This window comes from Podarcis cretensis (genome assembly GCF_951804945.1).
Source record: "Podarcis cretensis genome assembly, chromosome: 11".
NCBI classification, from domain to species: domain Eukaryota; kingdom Metazoa; phylum Chordata; class Lepidosauria; order Squamata; family Lacertidae; genus Podarcis; species Podarcis cretensis.
The window spans coordinates 35,573,111-35,591,526 of NC_137180.1; the positions used below are offsets into that span (position 1 = coordinate 35,573,111).

The following is an 18,416-nucleotide window of genomic DNA, read 5'->3' on the forward strand; positions in this document are numbered from 1 at the left end:
GAATTAGCTTGTGTCTGCACAGGTGCAACATTTTGAGATTCACTGAGGCTGTAATCCTAACCACCTGATGTAGATGATGAGGGTGGGCCAGGATGCAGCATGGGCTCCTCTCTGCCAGCAGAGAGTAGTGTCACTGAGTTAACTTTGCTGTGACAAATGCCCGAACACTGCCTGAGTGGGCAAAGTGTCCCACCAGTGGTAGCCAAAAGCAAGCCCTCGGGAAACAGCGTGGGATCCATGCCACTGTAGATCCCTGAGGAGCTTGATCCTTTGGCTCCTTAACTTGCCAGCCCTACAACTGGCCCAGCAAAAATACAAAAAAGCTGCATCTTCCACCCTGACTGGCAGGAGCAGGCAACATTTTGGAGTAGTGGAACCACAACAGCATCCAGTCTTTGACCCGTGTTAGGATTGCCCTGCTCAGTTTCGTTCATGTGTTCAGTTATGTATAACCCCTGCTGAATTTACTGTGAGGAAAACACATTTTCCCCAAAGCACCTTCTATTAGGCTATGTAATATGTCTCAGACTACTAAAAAATAGTTACCATCCATCTAAATAGATCTCTTAACATGGTCAGCATGCAATAGACTCTGATGCCACAAGCAAGCATGATTACTTTCAGCTTGAAAAGTGTAGCGGCATTTGAATACATAATGTATTTGACTCCTCTGAACAATTCAGTTTTCCACCGTTGAAGTGCAAAGGAGAAAATGATTATGGTAAATTCAACTTTGGGTCTAGTTGGCATTTTTCTTTAAAACAAGCATAGTGCTACACTGATACTGTGCAGTGTAACTGAGCCAATAAACTTGATTTTAATGGAAAATCTAATATATGTAGTGAGATTCAGGAAAGATTAACACCATAGTTTGTTTATATATAATTAAAGAAATATTTGAAAGGATTAGTAGAGAAAAGATATTAAAATAGAATCATAGGATCATAGAATTGTAGAATTGGAAACGGATCCCAAGGGTCATCTAGTCCAACCCCCTGCAGTGCAAGAATGTCAACTAGATCATACATGACAGATGGCTATCCAACCTCTGCTTAAAAACATCCAAGGAAGGAGAGTCCACCACCTCTCATGGGAGTCTGTTCCATTGTTGAACAGCTCTTACTGTCAGAACGTTCTTCCTGCCATCTTGTTCTATGTTTTCCCCTTCGAGTTTCAACAAACTCAAAGTTATTTTAAAATGTGTTAGAAATTACTAACAACTGTGTTTTAACATTGCAAGGTGATATAGCAACTTAATTTCATGTGGTATGTTGTTTGCATGAGCCCTCATGTGGTAAGAACTGGAAATTACTGTGAGGGAGCAAAACATGAAATTGTAAGTCAGCTAAATTGATTGTTAAAAGTATGCCTTGTTATTTCTTCCTTCCCTACAATCATTATTATTATTATTATTTTATTTTAGGCAGCAGTAAAATCCAAGAAGGCTACCGATACATATAAACTCTATGTTGAAAAATATGCTGCAGCAAAATCTGATTTTGAACAAAAAATGACAGAAACTGCACAGGTAAACCTTCTTTGCAAGGCAAACACTATAATTTGCACAGTCTCTGCTCTTCTCACTTACAATTTTCCAAGGAGTCTGGAAAAAGAGAATACAGTCAGCAAAATAAATAAAAGTGTTTCTAATCTGCACAGTTGGCTTTAAGTTCTGGGTTCAGAATTTGAACTTTTGTGTCAGGAAATACTTTTGGATAAGTTTTAAGTGCATGGGATAGAGAAACAACATTATACTCCCCCTGGCTAATTTCTTCTTACATAATGATTTGCTTCTTTCACCTGGATCAAATTTATTGTGGAATTTGTTGTGCTATTTGAATATTGCCATTTTAGTTTTGATATTAAACACTTAACTTTTGGTCCTAAAACTGTTGTTAATAAACAGAGAAATAACATAAACATGAAAAATATGTGAAGTATGCCTGCCATTTAAGGCAAGCTGAGAGCTTCCTTGGCAAAGAATGTCGTATTTGCAAAGCAAACAAACTGTACTGTGTTTGAGTTTGTGTATTTTAAGTTAGTTCTTTGTGTTGCACTAGAACAGAAGCTTCACATTGCATACTTGTTGGAAGATTCTTAATGCACATCTCTTTATTTTGATTAGATTTGGCATATCAATTTTTAAAAGTACAATGGCATTTATAGGATTGAACTGAATATCAATATAACTTGGTCCATTGGAGTTGTTGGTGACTGCAACAGAAGGGCAGAGTAAAAAAGTAAAACGAATAAACAAAAAAGATTGATATAATTTCCTTGATCAAATTAAGTTCAAAATTTTGAATATAAAATATATATGCCAGGATTTAAGTTAATAAAGCAGAAGTTTCAGCTGTAGTCAATGAAGGCTAAACCTCACACGGGCCTTTTTTTAGTCTCATTTTTCAGTTTTTTAAGTGTGCTGTCTAAACTCTTAAAACCCACAAAAATGGGTCTGTTTCAAACATGATTGTATAGGGGGGGAAAGACTTTTTTCTACTCATCATATTAAGACTATAACTTTCTGCGCTAGTAATGTTCATTTGGGACGCGGGTAACGCTGTGGGTTAAACCACAGTGCCTAGAACTTGCCGATCAGAAGGTCGGCGGTTTGAATCCCCACGACGGGGTGAGCTCCCATTGCTCGGTCCCTGCTCCTGCCAACCTAGCAGTTCGAAAGCATGTCAAAGTGCAAGTAGATGAATAGGTACTGCTCTGGCAGGAAGGTAAACGGTGTTTCCGTGCGCTGCTCTGGTTCGCCAGAAGCGGCTTAGTTATGCTGGCCACATGCTGTACGCCAGCTCCATCGGTCAATAAAGCGAGATGAGCGCCGCAACCCCAGAGTCGGTCATGCCTGGACCTAATGGTCAGGGGTTCCTTTACCTTTACCTTTAATGTTCATTTACTGAAATGTTACATGTGGCTGAGATGTATAGACTTTAGGTAGGGTTGCCATACGTCTGGAATTTCCTGGACATGTCGGGGACTCAAACGGCGAAATAAGCGTCCAGTGGAATTTTGAAAAACAGAAGAAGCTGTACTATGTATAAGTGAATTTTCAGTTACTGTGGATAGGGCCTTACTTTGTCACATGATTGGTAGAGTCTTTGCAATATTAAGCAGCTGAAGGATGAGTTAGAACCAAGACTAGATAGCAGCTTAACTGATGAATGTCTTCCATAATCCCAAATGTGAAAGCAAGCTAATTATGGGAGCTCAGTGGACAGTTCAGTATATCAGTATTTGAAATCCAGTTTTGACTTAAGCTGTTTTAATTCTTAAATAAGCCCTAAACACAACACTTATTTGTTCTGCAGAAATTTCAAGACATTGAAGAAATGCATCTGTTCCATATGAAAGAGATTATAGGATGTTTTTCAAATACAGTCAAAGAAGTTCACTTACAAATTGGCGAGGTGAGTTTTTTATAGTAGGTCTTATTATTCAGGCTATAAATTAAGATGTATTTCATCTTCACTGAAGTTTGTAGGTATCCAAATTTAGCAGGAGTTGTATTTAATCTGCTGCTATAGGTGTGGAGGAAGATATGGGTGTGTGATAAACTTTCAATCAAATTTTATAGATTGTTCCTCCAGTACCTGTATCGAGATGTAAAAATAATTTTGGTGATTATGTATTTCTAGGATATGAAGAAATAAAAAGCATATTTGGGCCCATAGAGCTTAAGTCTGTGGGAACGTCCCACCATCAGACCCTCACTTTTCATACTTACGGTTGTAAAGAGAGAAAAGAGAGAAAAGACAGCTTTACAAAAGTCTAGTTGTGAGGAGCTTCACTTGAGATGATGGAGGTTAACCTCAATGCAGCAGTGGTCTTTGTCTTGAGACCTTTGGTACTGGGAAGCATTGGAAACTACAATCTGCTATAGTTCCCATGTTTCCCAGTATCTGAGCACTGAGTCAAAACAGTTTCTAAATGGGTCCAAATTTTAGTGTGGTTTGAGTATAACTTATAATTGGCCCAGACAGGGAACTCATATATTCACAACTCTGAACACCCCGATCCAGAAATCTGGTGGTAGCATGAGAAAACAAATGTATGTGACTAAGGTTGTTGATCTTTGTCACTTGGGACAGGGGCACTTCAGTCAATGAATGTAGTGCCCTTCAGATGTTGTTTGAGGACAGCTCCTGTCTTTCTTCAGCATTGGTGATGTTGATAGGCACTGATGGGAGTTACAGTTCAACAACATCTGAAGGGCACCACAATGACAAGCTCCATTCTGGTGTATCTGGCATGGGGCATAATTATTTTGCTGTTACCAAACAAATTTACTTGGAAGTTGGTCCCCTTGACTTTTATTTACTATAAAAAGGATGCCCCCTGAATCTAAATGAAGAAAACTCTTCGCTAGGCACAAAGTGGAAAATATATCTCTATTGGCATTTAGCATAAATGAATCTTGTCTCATAGCTCATTTCCAGGAGTAAAACTTTGACTGCTGAATTTCCATACTGAATGCTTTTATCGTCATCTTGACTGTTTGAATTCTAAAACTTTAATTTTTTTCTTCATGTAATTCAAGAGATCAGTTTGCCCATCTAGGATCTAAAAACAACCTACCATAACAGTTTATATCTATTGTACCTTGTGTTCTAGTATTTTTATAGTTGTGCAGTATTCATTATACTATTAGAATGTTGATATAGCATTTTTGCATATGGTTAAAAAGTAACGCTAAGCAAAACTTATTTTTTATTCCCCAAATCATTAGTTTGAGCTATAAATACAAATATTTGAGATCAAAGGGATGGTGTTTATGATTTTGAAATTGTTTCTTTACACTTTTTTTGTTTTGGCCAAATTCTTATTAGGATTTAACTCAGATGGAGACATGGGTATGGTTTAATTTATATCATTGCATGTTTATATCAATTATAAACAGATATATCATGCTTATACTAAAAATGAAAGTGCCCTTGAGGGAGACAGAATGTATTTCTATCATTCAGATATTCTGAGTAATCCTAATATGTTTGGAAATGAAAGAGAACCTCAGTATGCCATTTGCAGACAGATTTGGACCCAAACAACCTTTTTAAAGAAACTAAGTTGTTCATATAAGACACACATTTCAGGATCTCAGAGGGGCGTAGTAGTCCTAGCTTATTATATTAACAGTACAGTGTCTAAAATCCAAAGAGTGGCCAAGACATAGTCAAAAATATTGTGCTAGCTCTGTGATAATATTTACTTCAAATAACTGACACCCCCCCATCATATTACAAATTGCTTTTGAAACTAAAAGCAGTTTGCCAGTCACCATAGGGAATGTTTGAGGAAAACAACCCTAAGGCTTACAGAACTAGTATCATGGTTTTTTGAGTACCAGCCTGACACTTTTTACTTATAAGAGCAAGATGGGAAGTGTAATAATTGAGCAATCCGTTAGTGTGCAAATTGCTGAAGCCCACAAAGTTATATTTACTAGTGTTCTTTTTCTCAAAGGTACATGAAGAATTTATAAATAACATGGCAAACACAACAGTTGAAAGTTTGATACAAAAATTTGCTGAGTCGAAAGGCACAGGCAAAGAGCGACCTGGTAAGAGATACAAAATAATTGATTTTTTATTTTTTTAAATAAAAGATTGCTTGATATTATCTTCCAGTGTTCAATGCACGCGCACACACACAAACACACACACCTCCATCTATGCTCCTCTTGAATAATTGATACTATGCATATAGAACTGTAATTTACTGGCAGTAATGAATGCAGATATTTAGTTCACTATCATGATTCTTTTTTTCTTTGGATAATGCCAGTTCAAAGAAAAAAAATGCTGGGGGTGGGACAACTGTGAAAAGGTGAATTCCATGCTGGGTATCATTAGGAAAGGAATTGAAAATAAAACAGCCAACATGATAATGCCATAGAAATCTAGGGTGCAAAAATACTTTGATTCCAGTGTATAGTTCTGGTCACCGCACTTCAAAATGGATATTGTGGAACTGGAAAAGGTTAACCAAAATTATCAAGGGGATAGAGCAACTCCCCTATAAAGCAAGGTTATAGTTTTGGGTGCTTTTTGGTTTAGAGATACAGTAAGTGGAGACATCATAAAGGTATATATGGTGTAGGGAAAGTGTTCAGGGATCCCCCCCCCCAATAAACCTAGAACTTGTGGACATCCAGTAACTGAATCTTAGAACAGGACTGACAAAAGAAAGTACTTCTTCAGTTGGTGCATAGTTAAACTCTGGCACCTGCTCCCACAATAAGTAATAATGGTCATCAACTTGGATGGCCTTAAGGATGTCTAAGAGGATTAGAAAAATTCATCCAGGATGAGGTTATCAATTGCTGCAAGTCATGGTGGCTAATATAACACTGAATACCAGTCGCTGAAAATGGAAGAAGGGAAGAATTCTGTTTTGCTCAAGTCCTGCTTGCAGGCTTCCTATGGGCATCTGGTTGGCCATTGGCCTCATTCAGCAGGCTCTTCTTACATCCTTACAGTATAAAAATAGTTTTGAAATCTTTTATTTCCAGTCAAACAAAGGTTAAATTCCTTCCATGTGACATTCAAACAGATTAAATTATTGATTCTCCAATCATATTCTTTCCTGTCTTCAGCTGTATTTTTTATTGCCTAATTGTGTTATGCTTAAAATAGTCCATAAAAATGAATAGCTGTGTTCTGCAAACAGCTGCCAAGTTTACCATAATTGTTCTGAACTTGTTGCACAATATTTTTAAACCTTGTCACATTTGTTTCTAGGCTAGCATTCTGATGTTCTGCAGATCGGTTACATGTTTCCAAGGCATTAATTTCCATGACTAATGTGCATATATTACTTAGCATTATCTTATTTGATGTAGTATTGGAAAATCCCAGTAGAGACAAGACTTCAAGGGCTGCAGTTTTGTACCCATGTACCTTGGGAGTGAGGCTTACTTCTGAATAAACATGTATAGGATTGTAAATCAGCTTCCAGCTGTCCTCATTCTAAAAATAGAAACCTTTTTTATTTTTATTTTTTCCGGGATCATTAAATGCACATAAAATACAAAAGAGGAAATGTTGTAGAAATGGCTGATTTCAACTACCCTGATGTACTGACTACATATATGTTCCAAAGAGGTAAAATACTAGATACCCCAAATTACTGTATCTTAAAGTGGTTGGTCATGGAACTGACCAGAGGGGCAGTGACCTTGGACTTAATCTTTAGTAGTATCCATGACCAGGCATCAGATATGTGTTGTTAAGTCATTTGGGAGCAGTGACCACAGTGCTATTAAATATACATGTAAATGACTGATTGCTAAGAAAATTCAACACGGTCACGTTTGATTTCAAAACAAGAAACTTGTCCAAAATGAAGGGATTTGTAAAAAGGAATTTGAAAGGCAAAGTCAAAAAGGTAAAATCATTTCAGATGCTTGAGAGTTGTTTAAAAGCACCATGTTAGAAGTCCAACTGGAGTGTATGCTGCAGATCAGGAAAGTTAGGAGGGCCAAGAGAATGTTAGCTAACCCTCATTTTAATTGAACATCATTATATTCAAAGCAGAACACAGTACCTGTAAACACCATACATAAGTGCATGCACACAGCAAAGTTGATGTTGAATTACAATAAGATGCAAAAAAAAAGTTCAGCTTTGACAACTTAATTAGAGCTTAAATGAATGCAAAACAAATACATTACAATTGATTTTTACAACCCCTGTAGAAATTCCAACCAGGAATTTACAGACCACATTGGCAGCTGTACCAGACCCAATTAGTTCTCCCTTACTTTAAGGGTAATACTTGAATACACTTTGCCTTCTCAGCTTCCATATTTTGCTTGAACATAGATATGCCCACAGTCTATATTAAAGGACAGAAACGGTATAGCCTCTAGGTTTCTGTTTTTTATAGATGAATTGCTTGTGCAACTTTCTGCAGTGCTGCTTCAGTTTTTAAAAATAAGTATTGCTTTTTTATTTTGGCAGACTGAAGTTACAATAGGGCATTATTTGACTGAGCAGATGAGTAGTGTAAATAGGAAAAAGGAGAGAATCTCAGGTTGATAGAGTTGGAGGAAATCAGTTTTACTATTTCTTTTTTAATTCACTGGCAGTGTGCATGACGCAGTAGTTAAAAGTTGTCATCTAGTAGTATACATAAATGATTTACAAAACTCATGGCCTGCCCCAGCTAATATTCAAGGAGGTAAAACCTGTTATGGTTCCTCACCTGTACACAACTCTTAAAGGTACAAGAACCCTGAACTCGTCTGCATTTGCTCTTATGCATGTATGTAAAACACATTCTAAAGTGCTGGGAAGGTTAGACTGTTCTGGTAGTTCAACTGGTTAACACTTCTTCTGATAAAGTGTGGAAGAGATAAAAAATGGGTATACAAGACTACGGTCATACCTCGGGTTACAGACGCTTCAGGTTGCATGTGTTCAGGTTGCGCACCATGCTAAACCCAGAAGTACCGTCTGTTCCGGCATATAAGATGACTTTTTAACCCAGGAAAACCACCCCAAAAGTTGGGGGCCATCTTATACGCTGGGTATATGCGGAGCCACCTGTTGGGAAGGAGGAGAGGGAGCCGGTGAGTAGAGGTTCCCCTTCTGCCGTCGCTCCTCCTCCCTCCCCACGGAAGGGGACATAGCCTCCTGTGACACAGTGCGTGGCCCCGCCTCTTCCGTACCGGCACAGTGCGTGTTCGTTGGCCGCTGCTCTCTCCTCACCACGGAAAGTCCTTCCAAGTGTGGTGCTCACCCGCATGCCTGCTGCTGCCGTCATGGGAGCCGGATCCAGCCTCCGTTGTGGCCGCACGGGGCTTCGCTCAGCTCACGGATGCCATGAAGAGCCTGCCGCAGCAAGGTGGCGCGCGGCTTCGGCCAGGGCTCCAAAGAGCTGGGCATCCCCACAGGTGAGGGCTGCGGAGGCCAAACTCTATAATTTAACAGCAAAAGTTGGGGGTCATCTTATACGCCCAGTCGCCTAATACGCCAGAACATACGGTACCAGAACAGGTTACTTCTGGGTTTCGGCGTTTGTGCAGAAGCGCTAAATTGCGCTTTGCGCATGCGCAGAAGTGCGATCCGTGCATGCGCAGACGCAGCACTGCAGGTTGCGAACGCTGCGGGTTGCGAACCTGCCTCCCGCACGGATCACGTTTGCAGCCCAAACATCCACTGTACTAAGATACAGCTTGGACTTCAACAGGATGAACCCTTAGATTGTTTGCTTGGAGGAATAGAAAGTAGAAAACATACACAAGATTTGTATATTTTGAGTTTTAATCTTCTGGGTAACAATGGCATAATGTCGTATACTAAAACATCCAGTACATTTGTGGGTTTTAAAACACATGCAGTACAGTTAAGGCCCAAGTTATACAGAACCATTATTTTCATTCTGCATTGTGTGAGTGGACTTCTACTCATTCCACTGGCTTTTAACTTCCTCTTGCCCTCCCTTCATTTTAAAAAACCTGCTCCAGAGGGTCCTCCAATGTTAAAGCAGATTTTGAGGATGTGCAAGGGACTGCAAAGAGTAATGTGAATTCCCATTGTGTGAATGGAATTACGTCACATATGCATATGGACAACTTTGGATACCACCCATAATATTCAAAATTATCCTGAACCTCATTGTTTCATTTTATTGTTCATATATTGTTAGAATAACAAGATCTAATGCATCTTGTTTTCTTTGCTGATCACAGACAAGACAGAGCTCCAGCACTAGTTCTTTATTTCATGGGGAAATTGATCTGGATCCACTCTGGTTAAAGTTAGTTGTGTGATGAAAGTCAGTAATTGGATTTACATTAGTCATGATTGAACTGTTCTGTTGCAATGTGATTGGGTCATGACTAGCTGAGTTGTAATCTAGGTATGATCATAGTGGTGTATGGTCAAATAATCTGATACATGTTCTTCCCCTTTAACATAGCATCTTGGTGAATTTTTGTTAGGACATTAATTAATAAGCATAAAACTAACCTTTCACAGCAGGTTAAAATCCTACAAAGATATGTCTAGGTCTGACCTGTCATACTTTGTAGCTCACAAAAATGTTTTGAGATTTATCTTATTGTGTTTCCTTTTTTGTTTTTGGTTTCTTAATTTTCATTTTAGTACCATGAATTAATGTCATGGATATTGTTTGAGTGTGCTGATTGCATTGTGATCACTGACGCTCTGTAACCCAGGGAATATAACTTGGCATTGTGTTAAATTATTAAAATTCATTGTCACTGGACTTGTCTTGATAGAACCTTTCAGGTGTAAAGAATATGAAATGGAATTTTGTGAATTTGACATGTATTTACCTTCAGTGACACAGGTACTACTGGCCTATTGTTGTTCTAAAGGGGAAACCCCTAAGTAATTGAACTGCTTTGATTCTTTAGTATCTCTGCAGTTAAGGCCAGTTGCCAATCATAGTAAATATTTGTATTGCATTTCTTTTCACATGCTAGATTTTTTGATTAACATCTTTAGTGACTTTGTTTTGTTGTAATGATGTGGAAGAGATAAAAATGCATCTTGTCTTTCCAAGTCTAAATATAGCCACAGAGTTATCTAGAGAGTGGTTTGGTTTTATTTATCAGTCAGAAAAAGCTACTGTTGGAGAATATTATTGACTGACAGTTTATATATCTCTCATTTTTAATTTGAAAATTTGTTGGTGCTAAATATGAAATGGCATCAGATGTTAGCAAGGAAAAGATTGCTTGTGTGTTTGTACATACAAAATTGACCTTTGTGATCCAGCTTAACATCTAAGTACTAAGAGCAACCATTTGTTTTGACAGCAGAATTAATTGAGGCTAAAACAGTCGAAATTCCACTTGTATCAAGCTGTTCATTAGAAATTGCTCTCTGGCTTTAGTGCTGTCAGAAAAATAACCTGTTCTGCTATGATTAAATAGCAGAATGATGGTCGGTCCACTGCATTTGAGAAAGAGGTTGAATAAACTTTCTACTGCGGAAACAATTCAGAAGTGACACGCTGCAAGGGGGGTCAGAATGTGCATTGATATCCAGCTGAGCTGTCAACTGGCACTGAGCCAGACACGCAAAGCTTTGCCATTTTGAAGCAGCATGTGAGGCATATGCAGTTTTTTAAAAAATTGTCCTCCTTTCATGCATGATTTAATGCCAGAGGGGAAAAACCCTTTTGTTTTCATCTAAAACCAAGCATATTGTCTGCAGTTATATTTGCAACTACAAGTAGCTTTTTAAGATTATGTCACTTTTATATAGAGGCTACTTTTTATTATTCAATGTAACATTTTAGCAATATGTAAAAACCAGTTTGTTGAAGTATTAGTTGGATAGCATTCCTTTATGCTCCACAAAATATCTTCCTAAGATACTCTCTTTTTTGTTTTAATTTCCATTGTAAAGCTACTAAAATATTTTGAGAATGCATGTGTACTGTTTATCTCTTATAAAGCAAGAATTTTCAACACACATCCTTTTTTCCTCCTTTCCTATTTAAATAGCCAGCATACAGTATTTTCTACTTCATTCATTTTTTTTCTTTTTTTTTAAGTTCCTTCAGACCCATGAGTGTGTAGCTGCTGTCTTCATCAAGCTTGGCTTATCCATTTCTGCAGAATACACACTAGTTGACCGATCATGACACTTTTCTCTAACTGGTTGACAAAGCATTTAACTGTTTTCAAGGCCATTAGTGCCACTTCACAGATTAATTAGGTGGCAGGTGACACTGTGACATGACTGGGGGTTTTTTGTTTTTTGTTTTACTGTCTCATTAATCTCTCTTGAGAGATGAAGTGCATCACTGGTAACTATTTGTCTAGCATGCAAAAGATCAAAATAGAATTGGATGTAATACTGTATTTACTACTATTACTTCATCAGTGTAGTTTCCAGTTCAGCTGAATTTGTCAAAGTGGTGTCAGCTATGTTTGTTTATCCTTCTTAAATAATTGTGTTAACAGCACAATCATCAGACTCCTGATACTATATGCCTTATATGGTAATGGAAGATATGATTTGCATTTATATGTATATTTCTTATAACATAATACCATATGTTTAAGATCATGTAACTTCTTCTGGCTTCCTGCGGATCAGTATAACTAAATCAGTGGCAGGAAGCCTCTTTTAGGCTGCTGTTGTGGACTGGCTGGATTCAGAGGAGTGGGTGGGGGCACCAGTTGGAGAACCCCCAAGGAAGTAAGGCTTAGAGCAGCCTTTCTCAACCTGTGGGTCCCCAGATGTTGTTGGACCACAACTCCCATCACCCCTAGCTAGCAAGGCCAGAGCTCAGGGATGATGGGAGTTGTAGTCCAACAACATCTGGGGACCCACTGGTTGAGAACCGCTGGCTTAGAGCCAGGGGATTGGTGGTGGGATGACAGTGAGTGGTCAGAGGGAGAAGAGGGAGCAGACTGCGAGGAGGAGGTGTCAGATGCTGAAGAGGAAACAGGGTTTAGTGAGCAGGAAGACGCCCATCTCCAACTGTCCATTCCATCTGTAGCTATGGTAGACCAATGCTTGGAGGCAGTGATGAATTAAATGAGGGTTAATAAACTATTATTTAATCCCAGTAAGATGTAGGTACTATGGATAAGCAGTTATGAAGTCTAGGAATTGAGAAGGTGGAGTATTTAGGATAGGGTAGCACCCACCCACCCCCAGTGTAGCAGGTACATAGCTTGTATGTATTTGAGCCATAGCTATCATTAGAGGCACAGGTGACCTCTGTAGCAAAGGACTGCATACAGTATACAGTGAATGCTTGGGTTGTGAACGTGATCCATGCGGGAAGCACGTTCACAACCCGCAGCGCTGCATCTGCGCACATGCGGGTTGTGATTCGGCATTCCAGTATTTCCGGGTTCAGCGTGGTGCACAACCCGAAATCGCGCAACCCGAAGCGTCTGTAAGCCGAGGTATGACTGTATCCAGCTCTAGTTCATTCAACAGCTACAACCTTTCCTGGACCGAGATAGCTTGCTATCAGTAACCTATGTTGTAGTGACCTTGCAGTTGGATTATTGCTATGAGCTCTACATGAAACTGCCCTTGAAAATGGCCCAGAAATTGCAATTAATGCAGAATGCAGCTGCCAGGTTGTTAACTGCAATATCCAGATGGGATCACGTAACACCTATCCTAAAAGCTCTGCACTGGCTGCCTGAATGCTGCCAGGATCAATTCAGGGTGTTAGTGATGGTTTTAAAAGCCCTATGTGTCTTGGGGCCCAATTATCTGGAGGAGCGCTTCATCTAATACCAGCTAATTCATTTCTTGAGATTGGTGCGCTCTGTGTCTGTGTGTATACTCTTTTCCCAGTCTCTGCCAGGATTCAAGTGAGGCAATACACATAGAAGTGCTGCCTCTGTGGTTGGATTGTAATTCTGGAATGATGTCTCCTTAGTTGTAATATATTTGTACTTTAATTGATCTCCTACATTTTTTAGTGTATATATGTTATTAGTGCTGTTTTGTTTTATTCTGTTCATACGTTTGTACGTCACTGTGGGTTGTTTCCAAGGGTGGCGGTTTGTAAATAAATACATAATTTATTGATTAAGTTTACTTTCTGTGTGGATCTCAACTTAGAAATCATTTTGGTAGGGGTGTAAGTCTGTAGCTACTTGTGCTTTAAAAGCTGTCCCATTAAAGGCTGGATTAGTGGTCCACAAGAACTCTATCTAAAAACTACATGCAATCCTGTCAAACAAACAAACAAACAAACAAACAAACAAACAAACAAACAGGTTCATGTGTGGTATATCTATATAATTCTGCCAAATGCAATATGTGTATAGTAAGACATTTTTGTCTTATAATACTCATTGATAGGTTTTATGATCTTTCTGAATTCAAAATCTAGTGAAGTCCAGGAGCTGCTCATCGGTTAAAGCAGTTAAGACAAAAATCAAGAGAAAGGTGTATACAACTGGGTTTTATTCCAGAGTAAAAATACAGATGCTGCACATTGTATTCAGTAATATTTACATGCGTCTTAACATCTTTATGTTACAAAGAGGCATCATTTCAGTTCTTTCATAATCACTGTTCACACATTTATTTGAAAGAGAAGCAGCTAAAACTAACATGCATGCACAGTCCAGGCATTATGTGTAGCACAAGCATTTTATATCCTGAAGGCATTTCCCCCCTTAAATCTCATTGAGATACCTATTGCATAGAAGTACCGGTAGATTTGGTTGTCTTTTGAATGGCCTAAACTGTTTTATTTTATCCTTAAACTGTGAAGGGGTTACAAAATGTAACTTCCTGAGTTTAGATACAAAACATTCTTATTTACAGTTTGTAAAATTGCTCAACTGCACTTTAATTTTCAGAATAGTCTAAAAAGTTTCTGTTAGTATTACAAAAAACATTTATATAGTCTCTACTTGTGCAGTAACAAGTAGTCTCTTTTTGTAGTTAAAACACTGTCCTAGTTCTTGGTATGAAAAAAAGAATGCCACTTAAAATCAAATTATCAAAAAACAATTTTTGGAATGCATTTGGTCTGATGGCTGGGACCGAGGTGAGTTAAAGTCCAGCAGCTACAGATTCAAGAAGATGAAATCACATTAGGGGTTTGACTGGTCTCAGTAGGCAGCCAAAATTTGTGCTTCTCATTAATGCTATTCTTAGGAGAAAATAGATTCTCATTCATCATGGTGAAAAAGCCTCTGTCATGTGAAAAGTAGTGATCATTGTCACTGTTTTTTCACTGTTGCCAAAGCTTAGTGCAGTCTTAGGGATGAGACTCTGCCCTTCTCCAGCCTTGGGAGAAGGGTGGGGGTTCTTTCCAACCTTAGGCTAAAGGCTCCTCCAGACTGGTGGTGTTTTTGCAGATGTCTTCTGCAACATATAATTGACACAATAACAGTGCATCAGTGCTTTATGATTTTTTAAATTGCATTTTTATTAGGTATTTTCTTCTAATGTATGTATTTTATTATATTACATTCTGACCCCCCACCCCCCAAAAACCTTTAAAATTGCCAAGAAACAGCAATTGAAATGAACTGTGCTAGATGCTGCATATTTTTAAATTGCATTTCAATTGCCTCTTTTATTTCTCATACATTATTATTTTAGTCCATGGACTTGTTTGGAACCCACTGATCAAACAAATTGATTTAGTAAATACTGCTGCCCTAGTCTTGATGCATAATGTTTCTCCATAAATTAAAACAAGAAACAGCATTAGAATAACATTGATTTTCCATCATTTAAAGGACTTATTGAATTTGAAGAGTGTAATACAGCCAGTGCAGTTGAAGGTGAGTTTTTCTTGTATTGTTGTACGTCTTACATCATTTCTAGTGAACATTGGGGAAAGGGTTAAAAAAATATAAGGCTTAAAAGTAAGAAGTGAAGTCGTTTGCTCTAATTAAGATGAAATGAAGTTAATATATTTCTGATATAACAGGAAATGATCAGCAGCCTTATGTTTTGTCTCAATTAAGAGTCAGAACTTGCTCAGTTTAGTCCCATCACAGATGCTAGAGAGAAGTTGGCTAACTTTCAGTATCCTATTAGTGAGGGAGTGGCAAATTTCACTCACATGCATGCATCTGTATCTAATGTCCCATTTCCAAGTATCCCATAGATCTTCTGTTCAATACTTTGGTGTTGCTTATTGGTGCCCAAACCAATTATTAGCACCTTAGTGGAAACTAAGCCAGGGTGTCTTGGATGCTTTCTGTTGATCTAATGGCAGAGCTAAAGATTGGGGTTGATGTTTTGAAGTAGTTCCATTCTTTTTGTGAGAAAAGTCTGAAAAGATGGCTTCACACAATGGAATTTGTCCTCTAGGATGCACTGGGTTTCATTTTTGTCCTCCATACTTTGGAAACCTCTATAAAACAAAGGGGAGAAAACGTATGACATATTGGAATAATATACCAATAACATTTAAGCTGGTTCTGATGAAAAGGGATAGTACTAAGTTCTGGAAGCATTGAACAGATACTTTGAGTGATAAACTACTTGAGGATGACAAGACTAAAACTCAATCCAGGCAGGACAAGATGTGGGTATTGGTAGTTCTCTTATGTGCAACATAAAATGATACATAATATCTTCATGTTATTTACCGCAATAGTGTATCTCATTCTGGATATGCCTGAGTCAAGTATCATTTTCTGTATTCTGTTAACTAATATTTAATCTTAATTTCCATCTAACAACACATTGTCTGCTTTGCAGGGATAAAGCCTAGAAAAAGAAAGCATTTTGGGTTACCAATTAGTAGAAAGGGAAAAGATGCAGAATCTGTGTAAGTATGTTTCAAACTTGTTAGTAAATCGTTTAATGTTTTTTTTTTAAAAAAAAAAATAGAAGCATAAATATTTCTATATTTTAAAATTTTATTATTAATGCTGTAAGAGATAATGCTCCGATAAATTCCTATATAGCCCCCCCCCCAAAAAAACCTTCCCCAATTTTAAAGTGTGGGGGTCACAGTTTGGGAATCTTTATGGATTCTAGGTAGCAACTGTGGCTAGAAGTGCTTTTCCCTAAGTCAGGTTAGGGCACAAGCTGCATCAAACTTTTGGAGGATCATGGCTATTTCTTAGGGTTGGATTACTATCACCCATTACTGTAGCACCCTGAATTATCATCAGCAAGACTTCTGACTGGAGCCAGGATTTTGAGGATGTGACTCCTTTGTTATGGTAGTTTCACAGGCTGTGCATCCCACCATTTTCTGAGGTGTGATCAATGGCAGCTCCTGTCAAGACCTTTGCCCTTGTGTCTACTTCCCCCAGGAAATCCTCCTGGCCACTTCACTAATTTTCCATAGGCAGCTAAATACATTGTTATTCTAGCATCCCAGAATTTATGTGTAGTTATATATGTGTGCTTTTATTAATGTTAGCTGCTGCTGCTGCTGCTGCTGCTGCTGTTATTTTTGTTGCCTTGGGCATTTTTTTTTTACCTGAAAAGTGATATATGGAAATGGAAAATGGAAAGTGATATATGGAAATGGAAAAGTGATATATGAATCCTGAAAAATTAAATAACTGTCTATAGCCTGATTTTAAAGGTGTTCTAAAGCAGCTATGTATCTGGTGAGATGTTAACTAGAAAACCAAAAGAGTTTTTGGTAAATAAAAGCCATAGCTATTATAACAATTCATTATTTTTTTTAAACAGGGAATGTCCAGATGCTGATTCAGTTGTAAGTATTCTTATATTGATTAAAGTTATTCAAGAAATTTGTTGTTGTTAATTGAATTTATATACTGCCCTATACCCAAGGGTCTTGGCGGTTCACAGTCTCTTTAGTTTCAAACAAGTTATGTATAGTGTGTTCCTTTCATCATTTGTATTTCTAGTTCCTCTTGGCCATATTATCAGTGTTTAATTTGAGGTGACAGAAAGGTGGAACTCCCTGTGGCTGAAATGAAAGAATGGATTTCCAGAATAATCTGAATTTTTTCCTGTAGAAACGGCAGCTATCAACCCATGTATTAGGCCTCCAATATTCTAGAAAATTCATGGGTTTGGTTTCTTTTGTTTAAACAATTTTGTGAAATGAGAATGTCTCATAATAAAAAGCACAAAATAAACAGATATAAAATGTATATCTGTCAAATAAACTTTTTCTCTTGTAAACCCACTCTGAAGTTGCTTTTTTCTGAACTGTTGCAAGAAGCCCAAGCAGATCAAGTTTGTGTGTGATTTTATGTTGCTCAAACTGATACGTTTATTCCAGGAATTAGGCCATTCACAGAGTGAAACATAAGTGGGGTTGACTTACAATGTTTACTCTTTGACTTGTTTGTTTTGTTGCTCATTGTTTAATAATTAATGAAACAAATCCAAGTGTAAATGTGTCTGGCATATTCCTTTCAAGCTACACCAAGCATGATCGCTCACTCTCCCCTTCCCCAGAAGAATAACTCGGTTTCATAGTTTTCAAAACATAAATTTTATTTCCTTTCTGTAGCATTTTCAAAGTGTTACACATATACTCAGTCTCTTTAATGCCAGTTTTACTAAGAGGCAACATTCTTCAAACTTCACTTAATAACAAAAGTTATGCAAATATAACAAATATGTGAAAAGCACTAAGTAGAGTATTTCCCACCATCAATTTTCTTTCATCAAATAGATGTCCTCAAATTGAAAATGTTTTCAGTATTGTTTGAACTGGCTGGCATGACTCATTTTAAATATCTTCAAAATGTATCCATGTGTTTTTTAAAATGTAGCATTGAACTTGTAGTTGATAGTGACTTTCTTGTGTAGAAGCAGAGGGAAACAAAGAGCTGGTCTTAGAATATTGATCACTGTTCTAATGCACTTGAATCCAATGCCTTTAGCCAAGGCAATTTAAATGCCTTAGTAGAGGTGGTATAATAGTGATTGTGTTGCTACCAGTATAGCCTATTGTGGTGTTCACCTGGTCCTTTGAAACATAGG

General features: G+C 37.8%; 1 protein-coding gene across 1 annotated transcript in view; it reads left to right on the forward strand.

The window, feature by feature from the left end:
• FCHO2 (FCH and mu domain containing endocytic adaptor 2) overlaps window positions 1-18,416 on the forward strand; it is a 64,868-nt gene that overhangs the window by 22,040 nt on the left and 24,412 nt on the right. The window contains exons 6-11 of the mRNA XM_079995442.1: window positions 1,424-1,528; window positions 3,318-3,416; window positions 5,470-5,566; window positions 15,221-15,265; window positions 16,194-16,263; window positions 17,145-17,169. Coding sequence (XP_079851568.1) covers window positions 1,424-1,528; window positions 3,318-3,416; window positions 5,470-5,566; window positions 15,221-15,265; window positions 16,194-16,263; window positions 17,145-17,169 — 441 coding nt within the window. The remainder of the gene's footprint in view (window positions 1-1,423; window positions 1,529-3,317; window positions 3,417-5,469; window positions 5,567-15,220; window positions 15,266-16,193; window positions 16,264-17,144; window positions 17,170-18,416) is intronic.